At 36.4% G+C, this 24,630-nt stretch overlaps 3 protein-coding genes across 3 annotated transcripts; 1 reads left to right on the top strand and 2 right to left on the bottom strand.

Moving 5' to 3' along the window:
- Nucleotides 1–1,043: 1,043 nt before the first annotated feature.
- On the bottom strand, nt 1,044–7,224 carry cdk5rap3 (CDK5 regulatory subunit associated protein 3). The gene is made up of 14 exons (XM_032575296.1): nt 7,073–7,224; nt 6,781–6,826; nt 5,909–6,040; nt 5,390–5,490; nt 5,243–5,291; nt 4,895–5,073; nt 4,657–4,793; nt 3,858–3,999; nt 3,532–3,642; nt 2,809–2,890; nt 2,638–2,726; nt 1,812–2,017; nt 1,350–1,521; nt 1,044–1,171 (listed from the first exon to the last, which is right to left on the bottom strand). Exons 1-14 carry the CDS (start codon nt 7,076–7,078, stop codon nt 1,106–1,108), a joined length of 1,518 nt encoding a protein of 505 aa, XP_032431187.1. The 5' UTR covers nt 7,079–7,224; the 3' UTR covers nt 1,044–1,105.
- Nucleotides 7,225–9,125: 1,901 nt separating this feature from the next.
- prr15lb (proline rich 15 like b) lies at nt 9,126–16,688 on the top strand. The gene is made up of 2 exons (XM_032574824.1): nt 9,126–9,316; nt 15,638–16,688. The coding sequence occupies exon 2, from the start codon at nt 15,665–15,667 to the stop codon at nt 15,992–15,994; it is 330 nt and encodes a 109-aa protein (XP_032430715.1). The 5' UTR covers nt 9,126–9,316; nt 15,638–15,664; the 3' UTR covers nt 15,995–16,688.
- Nucleotides 16,689–18,576: 1,888 nt separating this feature from the next.
- pnpo (pyridoxamine 5'-phosphate oxidase) lies at nt 18,577–23,920 on the bottom strand. The gene is made up of 7 exons (XM_032574823.1): nt 23,695–23,920; nt 21,929–22,053; nt 21,741–21,840; nt 21,273–21,326; nt 21,061–21,189; nt 20,906–20,976; nt 18,577–20,071 (listed from the first exon to the last, which is right to left on the bottom strand). The coding sequence occupies exons 1-7, from the start codon at nt 23,881–23,883 to the stop codon at nt 19,909–19,911; spliced, it is 831 nt and encodes a 276-aa protein (XP_032430714.1). The 5' UTR covers nt 23,884–23,920; the 3' UTR covers nt 18,577–19,908.
- Between the last annotated feature and the right edge of the window lie 710 nt (nt 23,921–24,630).

Here is a 24,630-nt window from a genome sequence, read left to right as displayed (position 1 = left end):
AGAACTATTAAACAACTAAATATAACCTCGTTCGTGTAACTATGATATCATAATATAATATTTTTTAAAAAATTAAACCGGTTAAAAATCTTAAGTTAATTTTTCTGAAAGGTTCAAGGGTTTTTTTAAGCGTCCACTCGTGGTCAACATGCATTTGTATATTAAAAAAAACCCCTTTTACAAAGCAATAATGTACCGAGTGAAAGTGAAAGCTACAAAACAGTGTCACAACGTTTTCAGTAAACGTTAAAAATAACTGTAGACGTTTACTGTATCACTCATAAGTAGTTGATACAGTAAACATAGTTGATACTAGTTAATATTTCCCATGTTTGTTCCAATTAATTTAGAGGAACATGGCTTGCTGTTGATGTAAAACCCCAAATCCTTTCATTGTTTATACTTGCAGGTTCAGGGTATTCCCACAGTCACTTGGGTGAGAGGCAGGATTGTCCTGGATAGAGTGCCAGGCTATTAAAATGCTTAAGCGAATATCAGAAACCAAGTAACCTAATGGGCACATTAAAGTACTATGGCAGGAAGCTGGAGGCCCTGAAGGGAACTCATGAATGCATGGAGAGAACATGCAAAAATGCAAAAAGACCCAAAGCCAGAATATTAGCCTGACTGTCTTCATCATGGGAACATGAGTGTGTATAGGGTAGGCCATAAAAGGTCATCACAAAAGAAGCTGGCTGGTCACAAATGGAAAGTTCTATGGAAGGAACGTATATATAAAAAAATATATCAATTTATGTGGAAAAAATGATTGATTTTCACGTTCTGCAGCAAATTAGTGAAAGAAAATAAACTTTTGTATGATATTTATTTACTAAGATGTGCCCAGTCATCCCTGCTTTAACTGAGAATACCGTAGCTGTCTGTAACACCACTTGATATCACACTGCATCCAAGTTGCTCTACTGCTTCCACTAAAAATCTTGGTTACAATAACAGAAAAAAAAAATCTATAGTCATGTGTTTATTTATTTAAGCAATGCTTTAATTGTTTTGACAATTTACAAAATACAAAACCACAGAAGTTTAAATTAAAAATTCTTTATTTCTCTTTGCAGATCAGAACATAATACAGCTGCAGGGTTCACTAAATATTCACCCCCATAAGGTTGACTGGTCTGTTGTGGTATCTCTTTGAAATGTCAGCTTCAATCTGCAGAAACAAATAACCAACATATTACAGAGAAGCTTGAAGGTGTATTCATTTTACTGCAGTTTACCGTTTATCTCATTCATTTACTTGAACAAGGATCTATGCCTTTCTGTGGCCTCCCCACTGGGAAAGCACCGACACCCTGTGAACAGAAATAAATGGGAAAGTAATCTCATACCAGTTTCTGGAGTTCCCGGGTGTGTCCTGCCAGCAGGTCAACATGAGGCTCCAGTCTAGACTGCTCCTGAAGGGCTTCCTCTCTCCGCTCAACCATCGTGGCAGCTTTCAGCACCAGGATGTCTGCCTGCTTCAGCTTCTGCCTCAGCATTTCTGACACACGCTCAACATACCTGAACACGTTAAACAAAAAACACAAGGAAATAAATGTTACGAACCAGAGATACAGCATGAGCTTTTGTTTCAGTTTTTACAACGGTCACAATTTGCAGCTGTTGATCCGCTGACTTCATTTTAGTTTAGTCATACCAGCAGCTCAAGTGAAATCATGTTAAAAGAAGGCTGTAAGAGAGTTTCAATCAGCCAGAGCTCAAATTTAGGCAAACCTCACTTGTTTGGCTCTCTTCAGTTATCTGGAAGCCAAAAAAGCCCCCAAAAACCTTTCTGATGTTGATCATCTTACCTCGGTGAGGCCTGGATCATGAACAGGTGCTGCATGCGGAGCGAGGTGAGCCGGCCCAGAAGGTCCTGCACCTGGGATAGCAGTTCTTGGATGTGTTCTCGGGTTTGGCTCTGAATGATAGAAGGAGCCAGCTGAAACTGACTCATGGCCACCACGTCGCCCTCCTCCCCCATCTCGGTGACCCGCTGGGTGAGGAACGCCTCGAGCTGCACCAGCACACAAAACCAGAGCAAAACCCAGTAAAATACTAAATAAAAAGAATCATCAGGGAGAAAACATTGATGATTCGCCTTGAGATTAGACTTGCGCACTGCAAACGTATCCTTACACCTTGAACTTTTTCTAAATATTTTCACATTTCAACCAAAATGCCTTTATTAGGATCTTATGTCATCGACCCACTTAGAATAAGTACTATGTATCATTGTGCAATAAAGATAATCAATTTATAGTAGAGCATAATTTTGAAGTCAATTAAAGTGACTGTTTTAATATTTTTACATTTGACAAATAAAAATTTGGAAAGTGTGGAGTGTAACCTACATTTGTATACAGGCCCTTTTATTCTGAAACTCCCAACATCAGTTATGAACATTTCTACTTAATGACAGTTTTAAACTTTGTGATGCATGAAGGCTTTTTGAATCTTATTAGAAAAACTAAACTCAGCCAAAGTCGATCTTTTAAAAGCTGAAGAATCACTGATTAAAAAGACTTTTAAAGACGACAAAGAAGACTGGCGGTTTGGATTTAAAACATGAAGCACTGACATTTTCAGCAAGCTCATTCATTTGATTTAGCTGTGGACCACAGAATATTGTTTTACCTCCATGAGCTCATCAATGAACTGGCTGCGTGACTGGGAGTTTTCCAGTATGCTCAGAGCATCGTCACCCCTCGCCACGCCCTCGGGACCTGAAGGAAAACACATCTGTATTCAGGTTCTTGCAACTTGTTTCCTGGATTCATCATGATCATCATTTAGGAATAAACTTACAGTCTGTGCCTGTGTCAACAATTTCTATTTCAACTGGAGCTGGATCGCTGTCACCCCAGTCGATGCCGCCTGCACCACTTTTCTGATGAAGCAGACCAGAACAATCACTGACATGTTCACATGTAGTGAAAAGCTTAATCTGTCTTCATTAAACGCCAAACAACCGGGATCTCTTTAATTTCTAAAGAAAGATAATAAGATGTTTTTTATTGGCTACTGTTCCTCATGTTTCAGACAGAATAAGTCATTTTCTCTGGCCCAGCTGCATACTAGCGAAGGGTTAACACCAGACATTTGGTGCTAGTGCCAGGATTGTCTCAGTGGAAACCGAACCGGTGCCTAGTCAGTGCTAGCAGCTGTAAAGCATTGGAACAGGTTCTGTGAAAAAGGCCCCTCTGTTCCAGTGATTTTCTACAAAACCCTGTAGACGAAGTAAAATAATTAACAACAAAAAAGTGTTCTACAAAGCTTAGCAGCACAAGTGACAGTATTTCTGGTACTCATAAAAATAATAAACTCCTTCACATGGTATTGATTCTTCCCATCAATAACAAAAACCTGTCACAGTGAGATCGTATTGCTGCAATGAAGGATGAATTAGTGTTTTTAATGTGTTTTTACAAAGTGTGGACAGTTCTGCTATTGTACACATAACTCAGCATAGCCTGCAGAGTAATCATGTGCTAAACCTAAAATCACTCAGCTTATGTTTGTTTGTCTAACCTCGGATGTCGGCTCCAGAGAGATTCCCCAATCGATTCCTTCCTCCACTGTGATGCCGGCGGTCACGCCCAGATCATCTGACGGTTTATTACCAAAATCTCCCCAATCAATCTGAAGCATTTATTAATATAATAGGTTAATGATGGGATGCTACAATATAAACATGTAAAAGTAACATTTTAACTCAGTTTGGACCAGAAAGAAAAAGTAATTCACTCAACTATGAAAGGGAAAAATAAAAAATCCCTAAGACAAAAATAGCTAATACTGTGATAATGTTAGATAAAACATACATGACGCTATAAAATGATATTGATAAAACCAACCGTGTCCTCTGTCGCTGCATCAGGAGGGGCTTCCTCCGCCGGCCGTTCAACAAGGCTGGGGACTTTCCCCGTCCTCCACTCATAAAACGTCACATTCCCCGATTTCTGGCTGAACGTCAGCATGGGCAGGACCGGTTTGGACCTTCGAGCAACAACATGCGAGCTCATAAATCTAAAGTTAAAAAGCATCTGCATGGTTAATTCACCTGAACACAGCGCATATTTACTTAGATCTAACGGAAAGCTTGGTGGTGTAGTTAAAGAGTGAAGTTTCCCACAGAGAGTCCAGTTTCTTCACTGATTAAATCAAGAAAAGCAGGCCACAGGAAATCTTTTTAAACATTTAGAACAGAGCTTTGGAATTATTATATTGATCAAGTGTGTAAACTTCTGTGCCCAGTGTGCTCATGGATTGTGCTGTGCAAAGGTTTTTAGCCACCCCACATTTCTTTTAGAATTTAGCTTTTAACAAGTCATCAGCAAGACTTTCTTGTCTTCATCGCAAACTTGATTTCCTAAGTTCTCAAGGCTGATTGAACAGAACATTTGGGACAAAATAAAAAGAATCTGAAGGATGTTCAAGAATAAAAGTGTGAGAAACAGCAAGCAGAATATCCAAAGACAAACTCTGACAATCTTCAGAAAATCTGAATAATTATTGATTAAGGCTATTTTATAGGTAGTCTGCTTATAAGGAAAAAAAAGCTAACAAAAAAGCTCCCCCAAAACCCAAAGAGATGACTCAAGATTTTTGCACAAAATGAGTTGTAAACTTATTGCGTCTCGATGGTAAACTCACCAATCACACACAAAGTTTGTGAATGCAGCATAAAGCTGGATTTGCTCCTCTAACTTTGCTGCATCCTTCCCCACCTCCTCCAGGACGGCAGGCAAGTCTTTCACTAGAGCCTGAAGCTCTCGCTGAACATTTTCCCCCTGACAGAAAAGACACATAACATTTTTTATTAATATCATAATAGTTATAACACGTGTTAGCACTGAATTAATATATGAGCATCATTCATCCTTGCACTCACAGTAATGCCATACTGCTTGCAGGCAGCATAGTAGCGTTCCCTCAGTTCGGCTGCTGAGCTCTGACACTCCACCTCCCGCCTGCTGAGCTCCTGCTGCAGCTGCTTAGCTTTGGCAATCTGCTTCCTCAGAGCTGGCCCTTCGTAGCTCACGTTTCGGAACAGCAAGCTGGCCACCTCCGCTGGAACATGCAGCACAGGTTTTAGAAATCAGCAAAGCCACTGGTGCATCTTTAAAGCTTTTTCATCTCCATACAGCTCAATATATTCACTTAAAACTGTCTACCAGTTTCAAACTTAGCACAACGTCTGCACTAAAGGCAACAGATTTTACTTTTGACATGCACTCACCTAAATAAACATTATCTGCTTCATAGAGCGACACAATCTCCTGCCAGTCCTGTAAGCCAAACCGACCAAAGTTTTAATTTTTCTGACAAATATCACTATTCAATAAAGCAAAGGTTTGACAGCGGCAGATCATTTGAATCGCTTTACCTTCATTCTCTGAGAAGAATATCTGCCAAAGATGTTCTTTGATGAAGCCTCAGTTCCCTTTAGTATCTCCACTATTCTCAAACAGTGAAAGTAGTGGATGTCTGTTTGTGGAAACACATAAAAAAGGAATAGGGATTTATTAGGGACGTACAAAAACAGGCAAAGATAGCTTTCATGCTTTATGGTAGGAGCTCTTAAATCTATGCCTTCTGTTTGAGTATTTAAAGGGTAAATATCACAATTTAGAGTCATAAAACCTTTGAATATTGAAATTATGAGATATTGTAAAATTATTATCTGCCTTTCCATATTTTTTAAAGACAATAACAAATGTGAATATCTCCTTTGACAACAGAAGCTTATGTAGCCGCACCTCTCATGAAGTGAACACCATATATGGATGACTTGTTGTGAGAAAACTACAGAGAGAGCTATTAAATTTAAGTGCTTTACAGCAACTGCATGTCATTGGTGACAGAGGGAAAAGTGAAAATCTGGAGGCATCCATGAGAAACCTACAGGATCCAGAGAGAAGCTGCTTGATCTCCTCGTTTTCGGGCATGTCCTGAATGGCAGTGTTGATCTTTTCTCTGACTGTTTTCACTGTACTCTGCCACTTTATGTTGCAGTGACGCCGATCCACAAGCCAGTCTGAAAACACAAATATGTAAAATGATTTAAGTCAAAGAATCTAGCGTCATATGAGTCACATATAGAAGTTATAGTTAAACGACATATTTACAGCTGGATTTACTCTTGCAACAAAATACACATGAATCAGCACTTGTTGACAGTCCTTGCATTCAAACCTCCAAATCCACATTTTTAAAAAAATATTTCAAAGTTGTTCTGAAGGGGAAAAAATAAACTCTGAAAATATTTTGAGTCTTTAAAGTGACTCATTTTCAGTTCAGTCCTAGGGCAACATTGAATTGATTGAGGTATAAACTGTCATAAAAAACTTGTAATGCGAATGCATCTATCAACTTTGAGTGATGAGGTTTGCAAACTTCCAAAACTGGTGGAATGGTTGGGTTTAGTACTTTGGGATGGATGGATAGATTGAGATCAATGTTGCACATACAGACGCATGAATAATTACAATTACAATACAAAAGGATACTGAATACAGCATGAAAATGTGGTCTTTTCAAACTTATTTAGACCTGGAAAATTCTAATTTTTCTTATACTGAAAAGGAACAATTTGAACTACAAACATGAATCTTCAGGTTCTGGACTGAATTTAGACGAAAAAGCAGCTAAATTAAAAAAATGTCAGAACTTAAGAAAGTCTCATAAAGTACTTGGAGTACACTCTAAAAGACCAGTAAGTATAAAGAAAATAATAATAAGTGACTTCCACAGAGTGCTGTCCGTGGAATGTCTCACCTAACAGCTTGCTGGTCTGTATGTCGATGGGGAGATTTTGGATATTCTGGTGGAAAGAAGAAAAAAAACAAAAACAACCGAAACATCAGTACTTTTTACCTTTTCATTGTTATCTCTGCAGCAGGACTGATAAGCAAAATGTAAAGAACAATGTAGCATAAATCTTGAGGAAAAGGTTAAGATTCTTTCAGTTAATCCCTGGACTTTGGATGTATTATAACTAGCTGACGTGTTAGCTATCAGGCTACTATTAAGAGCCGACTCTGAGAAAGTGCTTTGTTTTTTAACTCACCTCCATTGTTTCTCCGATTGTTCAAAACAAAAACTCTTCTAGAATGTCACCATTTCATGCGGTTTAAGAATTAATATCTGGATTTTTTACGAAACTCAGGATTTCAGTGTTGATGTGACACGTTAGGAGAAGCTTCACTAATCAGAGACGGCGACGTTTGTTAGCCCACAAAAATTAACCAATGACGTTGAAGTATACTGACGGCCGCAGCTGATAGGTGGATTTATTGAAACCGCTTGACTGCAATACTTAAAAACTAGCACTAGATGGAGACAAATATCTGTTTAATTAAAAATAAACGCTTTATAATAAAATTAATCAGCTGCTTTGTTGGTCTAAATATTTCAGATGGCCTAATTCTGCTACTTTGGGGGGGAAAAAAATCAACAGTCTGTATCTCGTACATTATGATTTAGTTATCTCATTTATGAGACAAGTTATTTTTTCATCAGTGGCAGATATAGGCTTACATTGGCTTTCGTTAGTGCTTAACTTTAAATAACATGAAGGTCAGGTAGTTTTTTAAAGTTTTACATTCGTACATCATCACGTGTACACAAGCCACTTCATAGAAAAAAACGAAATTAAAAATCCCAAGCAACCCCTCCCCCAATTCAAGAAAAATAGATTAGAAGCAAAGTCACTGACAGATATCAGTTTGGACATCAGTTTGGAAAGGGTTACAGAGACATTACTAAGACTTTGGGACTCTGGTTAATCACAGTGAGAGCTGTTAACCAGAAATGGAGAAAACAAGCAGCAGTGGCAAACCTTCCCAGAAGAGTCTGGCCTACAAAATTATTCCAAGCACACATCAACAAGAACAGGTCCAGCAGGTCACAAAATAACCCATAATAAGATCAACAGCCCAGAAGGTCTCTCTTGCCTTAGTTAAGGTCAGAGGTCAATATGCAGCAATAAGTAAGAGACAGAACGCAAGTGTTCCAAGGTGAAAACCACTGCTGACCAAAAACAACGTAGACATGTTTCTCATGTACACGTTTTTTTATTCTGTTAACTAATTAGAGCAAAGCAGAATCAATTGGAAGATGTCCATCCTATTATATCTGGTAAAAAAAAAAAAACATTTCAGAAGAACAGACTATCATGAGACTCAAATATTTAAAAAAAATACTTTTTCATATAGGGCCAGGCTGTGGCAGTTTTTGATATGGGCTGCATGGGCAGTTGCTCACGGTGGCATTAGAAAGAGGTGTCGTGCCCAAGAAGTAGATATTATATCTTATTTATCAAGATGAACCCTTAACTACTTTACTAATACTTGTATCCATGCGGACTGATGTAAGTTTCCCTTGCTTGCTACTGATTTCTGGGAGATTACTCAGTAATTGTTTTCTGATAATTCCTTGCATTTTCTTTGGCAGGTGGTGGCAGAAAAAAGGGCTTGCCCAGGAGACCACTCCTGTGAGACCCACTAGTGGGAACAGGTTGGTTTGAATAGTGTGTTTTTTTGCCTCCTCGGTAAATACAATTGTTATTTTAAAACTCAGGACCGGTAATTTTGTTTTGTATTTATTCAGGTCATCTTTGTGTCATATCAAGATTTGTTTCATGATCTAAAACATCTAAGTCTGAAACAAAAATGAGACACTCTTACATACATTTTTGTGTTAGCTAATTCAGATGATTAACATGAATCGCTGCAGGTGTCTTTTGAAGTCAGGCAGCTGTGAAAAGATAATGTTTGACTCTGAGCCATGTGGCCTAATTTCAGCTCATTTGAATGGTCACCAAGACATCCACTCACTGTGATTTTACATAAAGCCATGCAAAACAGCTCTGCATCCGTCTTACTTTGCTCCAATTTCCAGCTCACAATCACTCTGAAATGGAGATAAATCAGTGTTTGCCCTACTAACAGCTACCTCATTCACATGAAACAATATTCTTGTTAAAGGTGAGACAAAAAAAGGTTTCTATTGCACCCTGTAACACCGAAGGTCGCTTGGTGACAATGTTACAACATTGCTGTGCACTCTCAGCTAGGCGGGGCTTAGGTTTATGTGTGTTTGAGAAGGGTGTGTTCTTAAGTGGAGGACATGAGAAAAAAGGCTGGAGAGAAAGGGAGAGGGAGAGAGATGATGCACCTGTTCACAATTACCTGAGGAGAAGAGTCAGGAGATTCACAAAAGCTGCGGGAAGAAGACAGACAGTCATCAGCATGGTGGGACACTTCTATATCTGAGACACTCTCCTTCAGGCAGGCAGTTCGTCGTCCCCAAGGTAAGAGAACAAGTCCACATGAAACCCGATTCATGTCTGCAACAAGCGATGGTAAGAAGTCTGTAATGTACTGTTAGAGGAGGTTTCAGTTACATAAGCGAAAGTACCAAAACCGATAATGGTCCCAACTATGTAAACTGTAATACTGTAATGTTCAGCCGTTCAAAATAAAATGAAATATTGAAGAAAATGTAATTTAAGTTCTCAATTATTATTATTTTTTATTTATTTTTTTAGCAATTTTCTTTACTTTTTACTGCTGTAAAACTAATAACGTTAAGCATTCAGGGATAAAATAACACGAGGGTTTTGGAAGAAAAATACTTTTGGGTTGCTTTACAAAACAATAGAAGTTATCTTTTGGCTGCTGCTAAAATGAGATTTTATTTCTATTTCTCTGAGTATTGATTTTTTCAGGTCCAAATATTTGATTGACAGCAAATTTACATTTAGAGATTCAACCCTTACTTGGTAGAAACCAAATATATACAGTAATATTAGGACTTAACATGATGAAGAGTTGAAACTGAGCAAGTGTGACACCTACCTTGGTTGTCATAAGATTAGCCATAAAAGCAAAGATAACACTTTGGACTTTACTGCTGTAAAAGAAATGCCTCCATTTATTACCATGAAAAGCGAATAAATACACATTGTGATGAACAGAAAATAATTAAATCCCCTCATTTATCAACGCCGTCGACTTTTCTGCTATGAGTCAGGGGCGTGTTTTTCACTAGAGAAGAAACCTGAGAATCAGAAGTGAGCCTGCTTCATTGTGAAACCAGCGGAGGCCCCGGTGCCCTTGGAGGCCCCCCATGTCTCCGTCTCTGCTGCTCCAATGTGGCGCTGTTGGTTAGTCATTTCCAAATTTGTTCCCTTTTCTCCCCCTGCTGAGATCTCTGGAAAAATCTGCTCAGCCGCACACACAGCAGAATACACGGTAACTTATTAAAAATGAGCGGCGGAGGTGGGGGCGGAGGGGGCTCATGTCAACAGGACATTTTGTCTCAAAGGTCACATATAAGTCAAACAAGACTCACTGAAAGAAATATGTGCAGAAAATGCTCAACAGTGTCTTTTAAACAACTCCAATAGAGCATAAAATATAAGATTGAAGAAACAGGGTTAAGTTTCTCTTAGTTTACGACTATCTGTTACGTAAGTACCTTCAAACTAAACGCCGACGTTATTATGCAACACAGGGTCAGACTGTGAAATTAGGCCCAGACAGATGCAGCACTGAGCTGCAAATCAGAAGTTTTATCTCCAGATCCAAAAATTAAATCTGATTTATTTTACCCTCAGGCAATTTGACTTTCCGTGCCAGGTGCCGAGTGTCACATGATCCAGATAAGAGTCTGATGAGAGTTTCTGTGAAAGGGCACAGGCTCTTTATTTGCATAGGTGCTTCATGATAAAAATGACCACACCAAAGAGAGATTTGTACGCCTCTTTGCTTCCTTTAAGCGTTCATGAAAGGGACATTGTTGCGCTTATGAAACTCATAAAGCCAGGGCTACAATCTGCACAGCTTCCAAACAACTTTCAGATTTCGTAGTCGGCTCAGTTTCGGGTGTATTCAGACACAGGACAAAGGCACTCTACCTAAACTGACAGAAAGAAAGATTTATTATTAATAATAATCCTTTATCTGACTGATAAGATAAATTGCTCTTTCTTCCCTAAAGTAGCCACACCATATTATTTCCAGAGCTGCCTTACAAGGTCTCTTACACAAGATGAAGAGCGTCGTAAGTTCATTCATTTTTGCACATTTGTTGTTTCTCAGGCAATTAAGTCAGTGCAACATCTCTCCAGCAATGAGGGATGTGCTCAAAGTGGTTTTTAAATGCCTTTAATGCGCTGAGATGAGATGGATAGGTCTTTTTCATTTGTTCAATTAGGATGCTTCTAATTAATAATTTCACTTAATTATTGTAACCAATAGTTAGTCAAGCTGACAGGAAATGCTGAAAATCTCACGTACGACATGAGAAGCACTGGATTGGGGTCCAGTGCAGATTTGATTGATCATGAACTTAAATATTTATCAGGTTTAGAGTTTCAGACAGAAGTTCAGTCTTCGAGGAGCAGCTTGGACTTCTTCATGTTGGCAAACCAGAACTGGGTGTGAACAGAAGTGAAAGGATCAAATAAGATGGAGAACTGTTTAGAATGAATAAAACCAAACCACATTTTCTGGTTTTTTTGTTAAATCTTTGTCACCTAAAGTCACTAATTTTTTACTTTAAAAAGTCACTCTTTAATAAAAGTGAGTTCATTGAGGATGGTTGTAGGATTGTCATGTAGCAAATTTCATCAAACATTATCCAAGAGAAGACGTTGTTAATATGAAACAAGGCATTGTTGCAGAAAATAGTTTTCTTTTAAATAAAGATTTTTCCACACTGAACATAAAAATTGTATATATATATATACATATATATATATATAAAATCAAAAACCAAAAATTTGAAGTTGTTGAAGTTGGTAAATATACATAATTATTCACTAAAATTTTAAATATGCCCAAGAAATTCTTCAGTTTGAACTCTTCCAACTTTGATGATTTCTATTTTTCATATAAAAACTGATGAACATTTTGTAGACTTTTTTTTTTATGTAAAAATGGATGTATATAATAATCTATTACTGTCTGAATGTAACTTGGTTTCTTAAAACTTTTCACCTTAAAACATAAACACCAATCAGCTCCATTAGTGAATCTAAAGTGTAACTCAGGCATTTGTGAGTTATGAGAGAAATCTGACAGGCACAAAAACTTGAAGCATGGATCACTTCTTTTTTATTTTATTTTATTATCTCTTTTTGATGCTTTACAGCAAAGCTTTAGTAAACTCTTATGTTATTCATACACCTCCAGATTTAATGCAAATGAAGCAATGTTCAGTCATTCTTACTTATTCACAGAGCCTGACAAGCTCTACAAAAAAAATGCGCTTTTTTTGTTATAAAAGGCAACCTGCCCTAATGTTCAGTACTCTAGATGTGTCCTATAAACCTATCTAAAAATTAATAAGGAAATTAATACATAAAGTTGATTAAAATAACTATTTAAGAAAACCTTTAAGACAGGATTTTGCGAAAAGAAAACAGCAACCAAACAGTGAGAGGCTTTCTATAGGCAGATTGACAGAGGGCCATTTCAAAACAGTGCTCCATAAACCAGTTTATGATCCATGCACTCAGATTACCCAGTTAATAATTGTTTTGTTGAACAGTTATTTGTTTTAGCTGTCTGGTTACCAGGCAATGGTAAATTGTGGAGGTTATTGTTTCCTGTGTATTTACAGTGCATTGGGCAAGTGTTTGTCCCCTCCAAGATATCTTCTATTTTTCAGATCGTCAAACAAAACTCATACAGAACAAAGATAATGTGAGCAAATACAAAAAAAACAATTTTCAAAAGAAAATTTTATCTATTTAGGGGAAAAAATAGACCCAAATGAACTCCAACCTTGATCAGTGTGGAGGAATTCTGACTCAGTCTTGCCTTAAATAAATAATAATACATTGAAGAGTTTTTGAGCATGATTGGTGTGTTTAAGGTCAGGTCTCTCCATTTCAGTTGGATTTAAGTCCAGACCTCAACTAGACCATTGAAAAAACTTGTTTCACTTTTTATCAAGTTGCTGGTGTGCTTCAGGTCATTGTCTTAATGTATAACCCAAATGCACTTGATTTTAGTGTCACAATCTCATGCCTGGAGTAGAATCAATACATTAAGTGATCCAGGTTCTGAAGCACCAAAGCAATCCCTGAAATCCCTGACCATCACTCTACCACCATCATGTTTGACAGTTAGTATAATATTCCTTTTCAAAAATTCTTTTTTTTTTCTTTTACAAGAGATTATTTAAATTAAATCCAAGAAGTTAAATTATTTTCTTGTCAGAGAAGAACATACTTTCCCCAATTTCCTAATTTTTACCCAGTCTTTTAACTTATTCTGGAATCATGTTGGATTCAAGAACAAAGTGAGATTTGGACTACTTTACATGCTGTTTTGGGGACTTTTGTGACCTCCTGGATGAGTTATTGATAATCTCTTGAAGTAACTTTGTGGACAACATCTTTCAGTTTAGTTCAATGAAGCCTTAGCTCTGTGGAAAATGCTTTTCTAACAGCAATCTATTTATTTATTTAAAAAAGATATTTTCATTAATTTGTTCAGAACGGACTTGATGTGACTATTTTTTTTTCACGTGTCCTTCATGTCAGACAAGTGATTTCTTCGTTCCACATGTGTAAGAGCAATCAGAACTGGGTATGGTCAGAGAAACTGATTTAAACATTTCAAAAGTGTGGTTTATTACAGTTAAGCCATGATTTAACAATGGATTAGTTTGTCATTCAAGACCAGGTTGGTTTGAATTTTGCTCCTTGAAAAATGAAATAATCATATGAAGCTTGTTTTTTTTGGATTTATACTCTTGCTATCTTTGTTATTAGAGTGTGTTTCATAGTTTGAGACATTTAAGTGTGACAAAAACGCAAAAACAGAATAAATTCATATGAAGATAAATCACAGAACCCTACATGTATACAGACAACACACTTAATTCAGACAATTTCGATGTTACAATAGTAGCAGCAAGTCCTTGCACAAGTTTCTGCTCTGCAAGTTAAAGACTGGCAGCGTGTTTCTTGATCAGTGAGAAGCTTTTTCGTATCAGATCACACGGGAGTAACAGAGGATCCTGTTCAGATAATCATTAATTTATCAGCTGAGACCAAGGTGTCTGGTGTCGCTACGACTCCTAACCCGAGAGATGAGCAGCAGGTGAAAGAGGGCAACAATAGCTATGCTCAGCTTTCTAAGAAAGAGCCTGTTGAGCAGAACACTGTGTACACAATAAGAGCACATTGTTATTTGTACTTTTGAACTGATCAACATGGAAAACAATTAAACACAGAGCTGCAACAGAAGTGATATTTAAAGACAAAGTCTTTTTAAACCATTTATTTGTTATCTTCAATGTATTAAGCAATTCAGCGTAAAATAGTCAAACACTTCTGACTCCACTTTCATTAGAAGCCAATAGTTCAGAAAGTGGAGCCCAGAGTTTCAATGATATAGATCATTTTTGTTTGTATTGTCCTTATTATTGGTCTATTGCTTATACACACACTTAAGCAAAAATGACAAGTATGACCAACCAGCAAACCTTTTTTTTTTTTTTTTTACTTCAATGCTACATTATCTGGCAACCTAATAGAGGAAAAAAAGAAAAAATAGAGCTAGCTCAGCTATCTGCACTTTTTCTATTTACACTCATGATAACATTAGCACAACAGCAGCAAACTGCTACAATTTGTCACATTTTAAATTATCCGATTTAGATAGCATAAAATCAAATATTTTCGATCACAATTATTTTTAATGTATATTACCAAAGGAGAAAAGAAAGAAAGATAATACAGTTTACCACCCGTTTTTCCACGCTGGCAGTTAGTGTTAAAGATGCACCACAATTTCCTGCTACACAAAATTAGGAAAGTACTGGTTTGCCACTGCCATGCAGCATTAATTGAAAATGTACAGAAAACAGAAGGAAAAAAAAAAAATTAAAGGATCTAATTTTCCAGTTTTTTTTTCTTCTTTTTTTTTAAACATATGTTAACACCAACTGTGCAACACAGCAACCCACGACAGAAAGCTGGGAAATTAACAGTATGCAACTCTCATGTGGTATTGATTCAAAAGGGATTGTTAGTGATCTGTTTTATTATTTTTATCCTGTGAAAAATGTTTTACTTTAACAATAAAATGTGCAAGACCACCTATACTTCGAAAGTACTGATGGCATGTTTGGTGTAGCTGGCAGTTCAATCCACTAATGTCCGCCAAGGATGGATGAGACATGCTGTTTTTTTTATTATTTATGTTAATCACTAAAAGTTTAATATCTCTGTTAATTGTGTTAATAATTTAATTCATGCAAACCAGCATGAAGACCATGACTGTAGACTTTCTTTATCTGCAGGTGCTTTGGAATTTTGCTCATAGCATTTTGTGTTTACTGTATTGTTCTAAAAAGGGCTGATAAACTAGATTCTGTTCACTCATTCTGGACATAAAAAGTTTCAATATATTCAATTTTGAATATTTCTGTGATTACAAATGAAGTTAACTCAATTTCCAGAAAGAAACATGAAGTCATTGAAATTTCTATTACAATTCTCAATCACTGTTTGCCTTTCCTTATCTTTTGATTGTCATAACAGGGTTAAAGAAAGAAGCAGCTTTAACTGAATGCTGACAGCCATCTTAACGGTGCATTGTCATTCCTGCAGGGCCATCCCTCCAGTCTCCGTGGTGCTATGGCTGACTCAAGCTGGTGGAAGCTGACCTTCTCACGCAAGAAGAAATCCGAACCTAAGGTTTTGTATGAAATCCCAGCAGAGCACGGATGCAACAATGAGAACAAAGACCAAGCAGGCATCTCTTCAGACAATATGGACAGCCAGTTCAATGCAAGGCTGGAGAAGATTGTGGATAAATCTGCCACCAAAGGCCGCCACGTCAAAGTGTCCCACTCCGGTCGCTTCAAAGAGAAAAAGAAAGTCCGATCCACGCTGGCAGAAAACCCGAGCCTGTTCGCAGAGCACAACCTCAGTAGTGAAAATCATAAAAACAAGACGGACAAATAGCAAAATACATCTACATGATCATAAAAGTGTCATAAATCACTCAGACAAGGGCTATTGCCACACTGTACCGCATCCAAGTAGCAACAGTAACTAAAACAAACAGGTGGTATCTTGTAACCGACGTTAATATATTCACAAACTGAATCATGGACCGGTTCTGGAAACATTTCTCTCATTATTGTAAATGTTGAATTCTAACAGCAAATGTTCAAATGTTCTCAAGCATTTTTTTTATGTTTGCACTGGTGTTTTTTTAAATAAGAGCTGAAATGAAGTAGCTTAAGCTTAACCTCCTTTGTCTTGTGTAGCAATTATGTATTTTTATGATTTAAAAAGGACCTTTTATGAAAAGATACAGTCCATTTGCTTGAATTTTATGAAAAAACATGCAAAACTTGATTAAAATACAAAATGTCAGAAAAATTATTAAATGTTCACAGTAGCCCCAGAAGTAATTTAGATTGTATTAACTATTGTTTTCTAGGTAGATATCTAAAATAAGTAATAAAAACTCTGAGAAAAGGATTTATCACCTTGTGAAGGGAGTTTTATCCATTTTTACTGTGCTAGAAAAATAATTGTTTAGTATGTTTTTTATTAATCAAATGCAACTTTATAAATTTTGTAAATGACCGTTGTAAAGATTTTTGGGGTAACATTAAATTATAACTTAAAATAAATTGTTTAAACATTTTTATCAAGTTTTATTTCACATGCACTAACAAAACACTAGAAAACGTTATTTGCATTGGTATTTATTGGTAATAGAAAACAACAGTCACATTTTCTTATAAGGAACAAGCTGAATAATTAAACAAGTTGTATAACTTATAGCACTGTTTCAGAGAAAATGTCATTAAAATGTTTTTTTTTCTTCTTTTTCTGATTCAGAAAATTTATGAGATTATTAGAGAGATGTGTACTAAACCTCCATTTTGTGCCTTTGACCTCATCTCTAAATACGAAGAGTTCCATATACGCCATGGATGCTTTTCATAGCACAGCCAGGTGGTATGAGAAGTTAGAAAAGTAAATGGTTTTAAAAATGCACTGAGCCCCATTTTAAAAAAAATAGTAGATTTTTTTCTAAAACAGAAGGTAAATAAATATAAAACAGTTGAATTTAAGTCTCTGCTTGTCATTTGTGTTGACAGAGTGAATGATGCAGAAAGGTACCAGTTGCATCAAATGGACCATTTTTAAATAGACACTATTATTATTACTCATTTTTTAGTGTTGTTTTCTTTATCAGAGGAGGATAGAAATTAAAATATTACAGCTTTAACCAAAATTGACTTGCTGCTCCTGTTTAAGTGACAGCTTAAGAAAAAATGAAAAATTAACTCGAGATTGATTTGAATTTTTTTTATGCTTTTAAGTTTCTCAGAGGACATTAGATGCTCTATGGTAGAATGAGAATTTGGTTAGGGATCAAAAGACAGTGAGGTCTTACTCTAGTGAATTGTTAGAGATAGGGCAATGTCAACTGGGCTTTCCGTGGTTGAATTAAATCTAGACTTCAGCCTCATTGCCTAGATTATTTGTCTGTTGGTAAATTATAGAAAATAATACATTGCTTGTAGGTAGATTACAGTTTAACGTGCACCAAAAAAGACACAGATTAAACTTTGTGGCTCGATGCTGACCACCACAATTTTCCCGTTTAAGTGCTAGCTACATCTGGCAAACTACCACAGATACATGCTAATAAAACTTAAAAAAACCCAAATTGTAATATAAAACAACAGTTGTGATTGTTTGTTCCTTTTAATTGATTTTTCTCCCCCAACCAGAGTGGGACAATAAATAGAATACAGCTAAAACATAATCTCCATTTGTTATGTTTGCACACTTGCTACCATTAGTCAAGTAGCACAGCAACCTACTGCAGGAAGTTAAAAAGTAATAGTTTAAAACCTTTTCAGTCTCTACATAATCACCTTTCAAAAGATACTAATTAACATTAGCAAGTTTTCACTGCTAGAAAAAGAAAGTTAGAAAATAAGAGCTTTAAGATCCAATGGTTAACTGGCTCAGAGTGTTGATTTAATCTATGAAATTAATACCACCATAATAAACTTTTTCAGGTGCAATTTTATAAATCAACAAACATATGAAAAGCTAAAGAAACAGCTTTGTGGTAGAGATACCTGAAATTCTTTGTCAATATTTATTAAAGTAAGACAATTTCATTGTACCTGAGGTTCTTTCTATGCAAAAGGTGGCTTTCTGGATGCAAGATCATTAATATATTCAGGAGGAAACACTCTGATGGTTGCTGCTGTTAGCAAGCTGATCTTGGTGAGATCACTGTGTCATGTTATAAAGCAGTTGCTGGTAGGTTTCGTTGGCCTGGTGATGGTAAGCAGACACTAGTAACTCACACTCAGCTCTTGACTGCTGCTCTTCATTTAATAATGCAGCTCCGCTAAAGCAACTTCATAAGCTAAATGTGGATCTAAATGGACATTTGAGCATTATGTGCAGGAGAGTTCTTATCTTTTCTCAGATGTATGGGTATTATTTTTTTTCTTCCTTTAATAGTGACTCTACTGCCACCTGCTGGTCGAACACACTCAGGCTTTTGTTCAAAATTAAACTTTATTACAGTTTCAAATTTAACAATGAATGGCTTTCAAGTAGTACATGACAGCATTAGCACTTTTAATCTCAATGTTAAAAGGCAAATATATACTTTATTTATACTTTATTCCTCACTTTAATAGGCTGCATGTGAACGCTATTTATATTTCACATTTTTTAGTCATCGCAGTTTGTAGGCTTTTTACTGGATTATTAAATGTTTGATCATGTATCTAAAAAACAACACGATTATGGATCTGGAAAACCATTGTAAACTCCCATTTTAGAAATGATTTTTTCAAGTATTACCAAGAAAACATCAAACTGAAATCAGAACTCTACTTCAAACAGTTTTCTCTCTTTCACTGTAAAATATTATTCTAGACATAAATTATGACATTAGCTACAGAACCTTGAAAAAGTATTCACACCCTTAAACTTCTTCATATTTTGTCACATTATATCCAGATACTTCATTGTATTTTATTTGGGGATGGACAAAACACAACCTACCCAGTAATTGTGAAATGGAACGGAAAACATCTTTATTTATATTTTATTTTTCAAATTAAAGTCTAAAAAGTTGGTGTGCATTTGTATTTACTCCCTTAGCCCTAAACAAAACATCCAGAGCAAAATTAATCTAATCTTGCACAGCTGTTCAGCAAAGGCTTCATGGGTCAGAGAAACATGAAGATGCTTTGCTCCAATAAGGCCAAAATTAAACTTAATGGACTACATTCAAAGCTCTATGTGGAGTAAAACTTACACATCACCATAAATACACCATGGCAACTCTGAAAAAAAGGATGGTGGATATGTTTATCTTCAACAGGGACCGAAAAGATACGCACAAAACATTTCTAAAACTTTTTCCTTGAAAAGTAAACATTTACTTCACGATATGCACTATGTTGGGTTTCTCTATCATATAAAGGCCTAAAGAATTCCACCAAACATTTAACAGGAGACAATGTGAAAGACATGGAGGGGTGCAAATACTTTAGCAAAAGCCCATAAACTGAATTTGCACTTGAAAGACAACTGTGCTCTTTTTAAGATGTGAAGACACTGAAGTTGAGGAAACAACCAGCTGTGACTAATTTGTGTCTGAGGAGGCAAACTTTCCTTGTTTCTTTTTAAAGCCAAAATAAAACATGAAGTTTCGTGTTACAGTCAGGTCGCAGGTTCAGATGGTTCAAGTCAAAGAATCTACAGGCACAGTCGACACAGATTTAACAAACTTCAAATGGTTTTCCACCAGTACCTTCAGATGTTGGCTACTTTTTAAGTTCGTGGTGTTCTGGATGGAACATCTGTGGAGGTGGGTCTTATGGAGAAAGTCGCTGGTACACCCAGCCTCCCTCGGCTTCGTGCTGGAACTCCCCCCGTTTCTCTCCGTCCTTCACCTTGGTGAAAACGATGCGGTCATGGAGTCTGTTGGTCTGACCCTGCCAGAACTCAATTGAGTGAGGCTTGACTGTGTAGCCGCCCCTGAAAGATCACAGGACGCAGCTGGAGTGTGATGGGGAAAACACCGTGGAGATCATGCTGATATGCTTCTTGTGGACAGTTCAAATATTTGCAAAGTTACTTTTTATGAATAGCACCTTGCAGACAGATCCGCACCCTTTGAAGTTTTTCACATTTTGTCACATTACAACCACAAACTTCAGTATCTTTTTGATAGACCTGCACAAAACAACACATAGTGCTGAAATGGAAGGAAGATAATATTTTGTAGAACCACTTTTATTATTTTTATTGCACTAATCGGAACATTTAATTTTAGTTGTTTGTATAATGAGAAAAAGGAATCTGATAAAACTTTTCTTCCAAGCAGCCAAACTGTCTTGTGATATTTTGAAAGCATTTCAGTTGTTGGTCTTCCAAGTTACCTTTTCATTTAATCCAGATAACATGTTCAATATTTAGTTTTAGTAAATGGAACTGGTGGGATAAAAACAAAAATGAAGTTTTTTTCTGTAAATAAATAACCAGTTAGGCTTTTTATGGCCTGACTTGCCAATGTGCATTTTATTTCTACTAAGGTCTATAAACACATAAAGGAGAATAAGTATGCTGCAGGTTGTATCAAAGTACATGCTGTTAGTTGATGTATAGAAAGATATTATAAAAATGGTGGACATTTTTTAGTTTCGATGCATTTAATGAATAGAAAAAATAATTCTAACTTTTCAGTTTTCAACCTGCTGTTCAAAAGGAAGAAATGTCCAATGCACTAATTAATTGGCGCATTTAGACAATTAAGTTTGTTAATTATTTTCATTATTTGGAAATAATCATAAAAAATACAAATATTCTCACCAGTAATCTGGCATTGGTACTTCTGTGTCCTTGTACTTTTCCTCCAGTTCAGCATTTTTCTGCCTCAAATACTGAAAAACATACTCAAGATCAGCCTACAAATGTTTTATAAACATGTATGAGCTAAAACACAGAGCGGCTCTGTCATCTCTTACATCTCTGTTAGGAATTGGTGTACTCTGTTGGCTCACAACGGCCCCGATCTGACTGCTCTTCGGCCGGGAGTGGAAATAATCACAGGAGTTCTGGTAGGGGATCCTCTCCACTGAGCCCTCAATACGAATCTTTGAATTAAAATTACAATAAACTGACCATCAGTAATGGGAAAACTGGGAAACAGAGAGAGTTATTTTATAGTGCCTCTTACCTGTCTGTTAAGTGGCTCCCAGTAAAAAACCAGGCATGCGTATGGATTGCTCTCCTGCCAACGAAAAGTCAGTCGGATCCAGAAAAAATGCATATTAAATCAACATTAAATGATTATTAAAAAAAAACCTATGAAAAAATGTAATTATTAGTTCACAACATTATTATTAAATTGTACAGCATTTAAAGCAATACACTGCATTCATGATGCAGGAAAAGAAGTTTTTTGTAAGTTTTGTCTTCATATGACAGACTAGCGCTGTATATGTGAAAAACAAAATTTATAATGGGCTGAATCAAAACTGAAAAAAGCATGCTAGCATTAGATTAGCACGTTAGAAAACTGCTCAGCAAGAAAACATCATTAGAAGGAGAAAGACGTGAGTTTATGGAAGAGAAATAACTTTTGAGTCGATTTGTGCTTTATTCAATTTTTGGCTTTATAAGGATTAACAACACAGTTACACACCAACTCATTGCCTTTTCTGCTCTCATAGTTTGTGAAGAAGCGGAAACCTTCATGGCTGTAACCTTTCAGGAGGACCACACGCGCAGATGGACGTCCGTCCCTGGTCAGACAGAGGGGATGAGACACAATTACAGAAGGTATTAGTCTTTAAAGTTTCAAAGTTGCTCAGAGATGGTAGGGTTACCTACTTGGAGGCTGTGGCAATGCACATAGCATTGGCCTCTTCAATCACAGGGCACTTTGTTGCTTCATCAAGCCAGTTTCCAAACTCCTTGATGGGGTCCAAAGATCCAAGTTGACTCTCCTCAAAGCACTGCATAAAAAATATCTTGTTTAGGCAGCTCAAAAAAGAAAAAACAAGGAAGCAAATTTTAGAAAATGTCACACACAGAGAGAAATTGAGTGGTGAGCAATTTCTAGTTTGATCAAGCCTGACTTGTGATGAGCCAGTGAGAAACTCAAAAATCCAATTCTTTTCACAGTCAGCGAAGGAACCATATGTAAGAGCTACATGTTATGCAGACAACACACTTCGTTGTGGACCCTGTTACTGAGTGAAGATGGCTCAAGCTTAGCCATTAGTAGTACCAGAGGCCTTCAGAGTTGAAGTCAGAAAAAGTACAAAGATTCTGGAGAATGCACAAAAGTAGTCATTTGCTAATACAAGATATTAAAGACAGTTTAAAATATTGAACCATACTGCCATTATTTTTAAAATATCTGTAAACCTCGGTTCAAAGGAAGCCCCTCTTTCACAAAAACAGTGTAAAGTGGAAGCAATTTTAGAAAGAAAACAGATATATTCTTATTACAGATGGACCAAGCAGAATATAGTGTCTGACTACCTTCATTTCATGAGTGGTATGACTATTTATACCACAGGTTTTCAATCCTAGTCCCCAGAACACATTGTCTGGCATGTTTTAGGTGTTTTCGAGCTTTCACACATCTTATCTAAATTAATGGGTGTGCTTTTGCAGCACTTATTTTGATGAGGCAATAGACTCAGTCGACTCTAATGTGCTGGAGCAGAGAAAAATTTAAAACATTAAGGTCACTAGATCCTGAGGACAAGGATTGAAAACCACTGATTTATATTATGCTCCAATGTGCTTTACAGACACCAGTCTCTTATTGTTACCTTAAAGCAAATGCCAAATTATTTTAGAGCTGAAGGTCTGAGATGTCTTTTGCATCTTTCTCTTACAGTCCCTGGCTGTAAGAGAATGTGGACCTAAATGGTAAGAACTCCAAAACACTCTCAAATCCAGCAAATCCATGAAAGACAGGTTTAACAGTAATAAGGAAAAAACACATCTATTTTGTTGCGCAGCATTTAGACTTTCTGATATCCGTTTAAGTCTTGCTCTCTCTCGTACTCTAAAAATAAACCAGACATCTGAAAAAACACTAGTGATGGATGATATGTAGGTACTTAAACACCACTGGTTCCACTGGCAGGAACATGTCAAGTCAGACCTTATGTTAGCCTATCGCCTACAGTTAAAAAAAACAAACTCTTAAGTTTGTAAGAAGAATGTGGAACAAGGTTATGGATTCTTTGCAAGAATCTTTAATTTGTTTACAGTTGAACAAACCTAATGTCTGCAGGATTAACATTTGTTTTAACAGTACATGTATCATGCAAACCAAATAGGTTATTTTCACTGTTTAGGATCAACCAAAAGAGCCACTCTCTTTTTATGGCTGACCTATTTGAAATTTGCTTTTTCTTTAAACAGTAGATGACTGGGCATAGGTCAAAGTCTAAAGCATGCAGGGACAATTACGAATTGAGGCATACAATCCTTGCAGGTATATTTGTTTCCAGTTTTCTCACTACAGATTTAGCACGTTGCAAAAATAGTTTCTTTGTGACCTTGCACTTCCAGACTGTGACTCCTGCCTTGATTTGCTCAACACAATACATGTTTCTGCTTAGAATGCCACTCACCTCTTGTTCCCCTCTATATTTCTTCCTCATATTGCTCAGATCCATGGTGCTGCCGTCACTTATCGTTTTGCTGCAAAAATTTCGTGCAAAAGCGCCCCGTTCCCCAACAGACAGGCTGATACGAGAGGGGTGATTTCTACCAAACAGGCTAAAATGTCTTAATAAACTCACACTGAGTATGCGCCTCATGCTTGTCAAAACTACTCTGACGTAACCTTTACGTAAAGGATTATGCAAACGTGCAGCTTTTGTGCTAAGACAACATTCGTTTTTTGTAAAATAATGTGGATATTTTTAAAAAAATAATATGTCTTAAGTCCTAATTTAAGCAGGACATAAATAAAATGTGGTTTAAATGCATAAAGTAAACTGAAGGAAAAAACACACACGTCAATACGTTCTGAGGCGTTCACATGACATGGGTTTTCTTGTTTGCCGTGGTCTGTTGACATAAATACGTTGATTAATGGTTTGAAAAGAAAAACATAGAATTAAGAGGATAAATTGATCTTTTTCAGGAAGGACGGGAAACACATTTTACCTACTTTAGTCTGAAACCTCTACTCTCTTTCCTAACAACTCTACAACTCATTCATTAAAGTAATGCAAAAAATGTCACTGTAATCCTCTTTGTATGTCTTTTTTGGTTGAAAATATTATTCACTTTTCATTTTAATACTCAAAACACTTACGAAAATAAATTATTAAGCCTCTTTTATTTTATATAAAACACTTATGCAAGCTAACGTTTATAAACATCAAAATAATGTAAACAGAATTTGCGTATGAAAAGCTGACAGTTTCAGAAGAAATTCAGCACATTTTCTTCTGAATTTCTTTTGATGTTTTTATTCGAAACATAAAAATTATGTTTCGAATTTAGTTTGGGTCATTATTAGTCACAATTATATGTCTATGGTCCGTGTTGAGTTTTAA

Source organism: Xiphophorus hellerii, chromosome 10 (genome assembly GCF_003331165.1).
Source record: "Xiphophorus hellerii strain 12219 chromosome 10, Xiphophorus_hellerii-4.1, whole genome shotgun sequence".
Classification (NCBI taxonomy): Eukaryota; Metazoa; Chordata; class Actinopteri; order Cyprinodontiformes; family Poeciliidae; genus Xiphophorus; species Xiphophorus hellerii.
Note: the sequence above shows the minus strand (reverse complement) of the source record. Positions and strands in the feature narration are given on the sequence as shown.

What these genes read in the sequence shown, in the direction of transcription:
- pnpo (XM_032574823.1), bottom strand. Translation starts at nt 23,883, where the DNA reads ATGAGGCGCATACTCAGTGTGAGTTTATTAAGACATTTTAGCCTGTTT. An exon ending in AATATAGAGGGGAACAAGAG is followed by an intron (nt 22,054 to 23,694) that starts GTGAGTGGCATT and finishes TTTTTTATGCAG; the next exon opens with TGCTTTGAGGAGAGTCAACT. An exon ending in GGGAGCCACTTAACAGACAG is followed by an intron (nt 21,190 to 21,272) that starts GTAAGAGGCACT and finishes TTTAATTCAAAG; the next exon opens with ATTCGTATTGAGGGCTCAGT.
- prr15lb (XM_032574824.1), top strand. Translation starts at nt 15,665, where the DNA reads ATGGCTGACTCAAGCTGGTGGAAGCTGACCTTCTCACGCAAGAAGAAA.
- cdk5rap3 (XM_032575296.1), bottom strand. An exon ending in ACAGACCAGCAAGCTGTTAG is followed by an intron (nt 6,041 to 6,780) that starts GTGAGACATTCC and finishes TTGTGTTTTCAG; the next exon opens with ACTGGCTTGTGGATCGGCGT. An exon ending in TGTTGACACAGGCACAGACT is followed by an intron (nt 2,727 to 2,808) that starts GTAAGTTTATTC and finishes GTTTTCCTTCAG; the next exon opens with GTCCCGAGGGCGTGGCGAGG.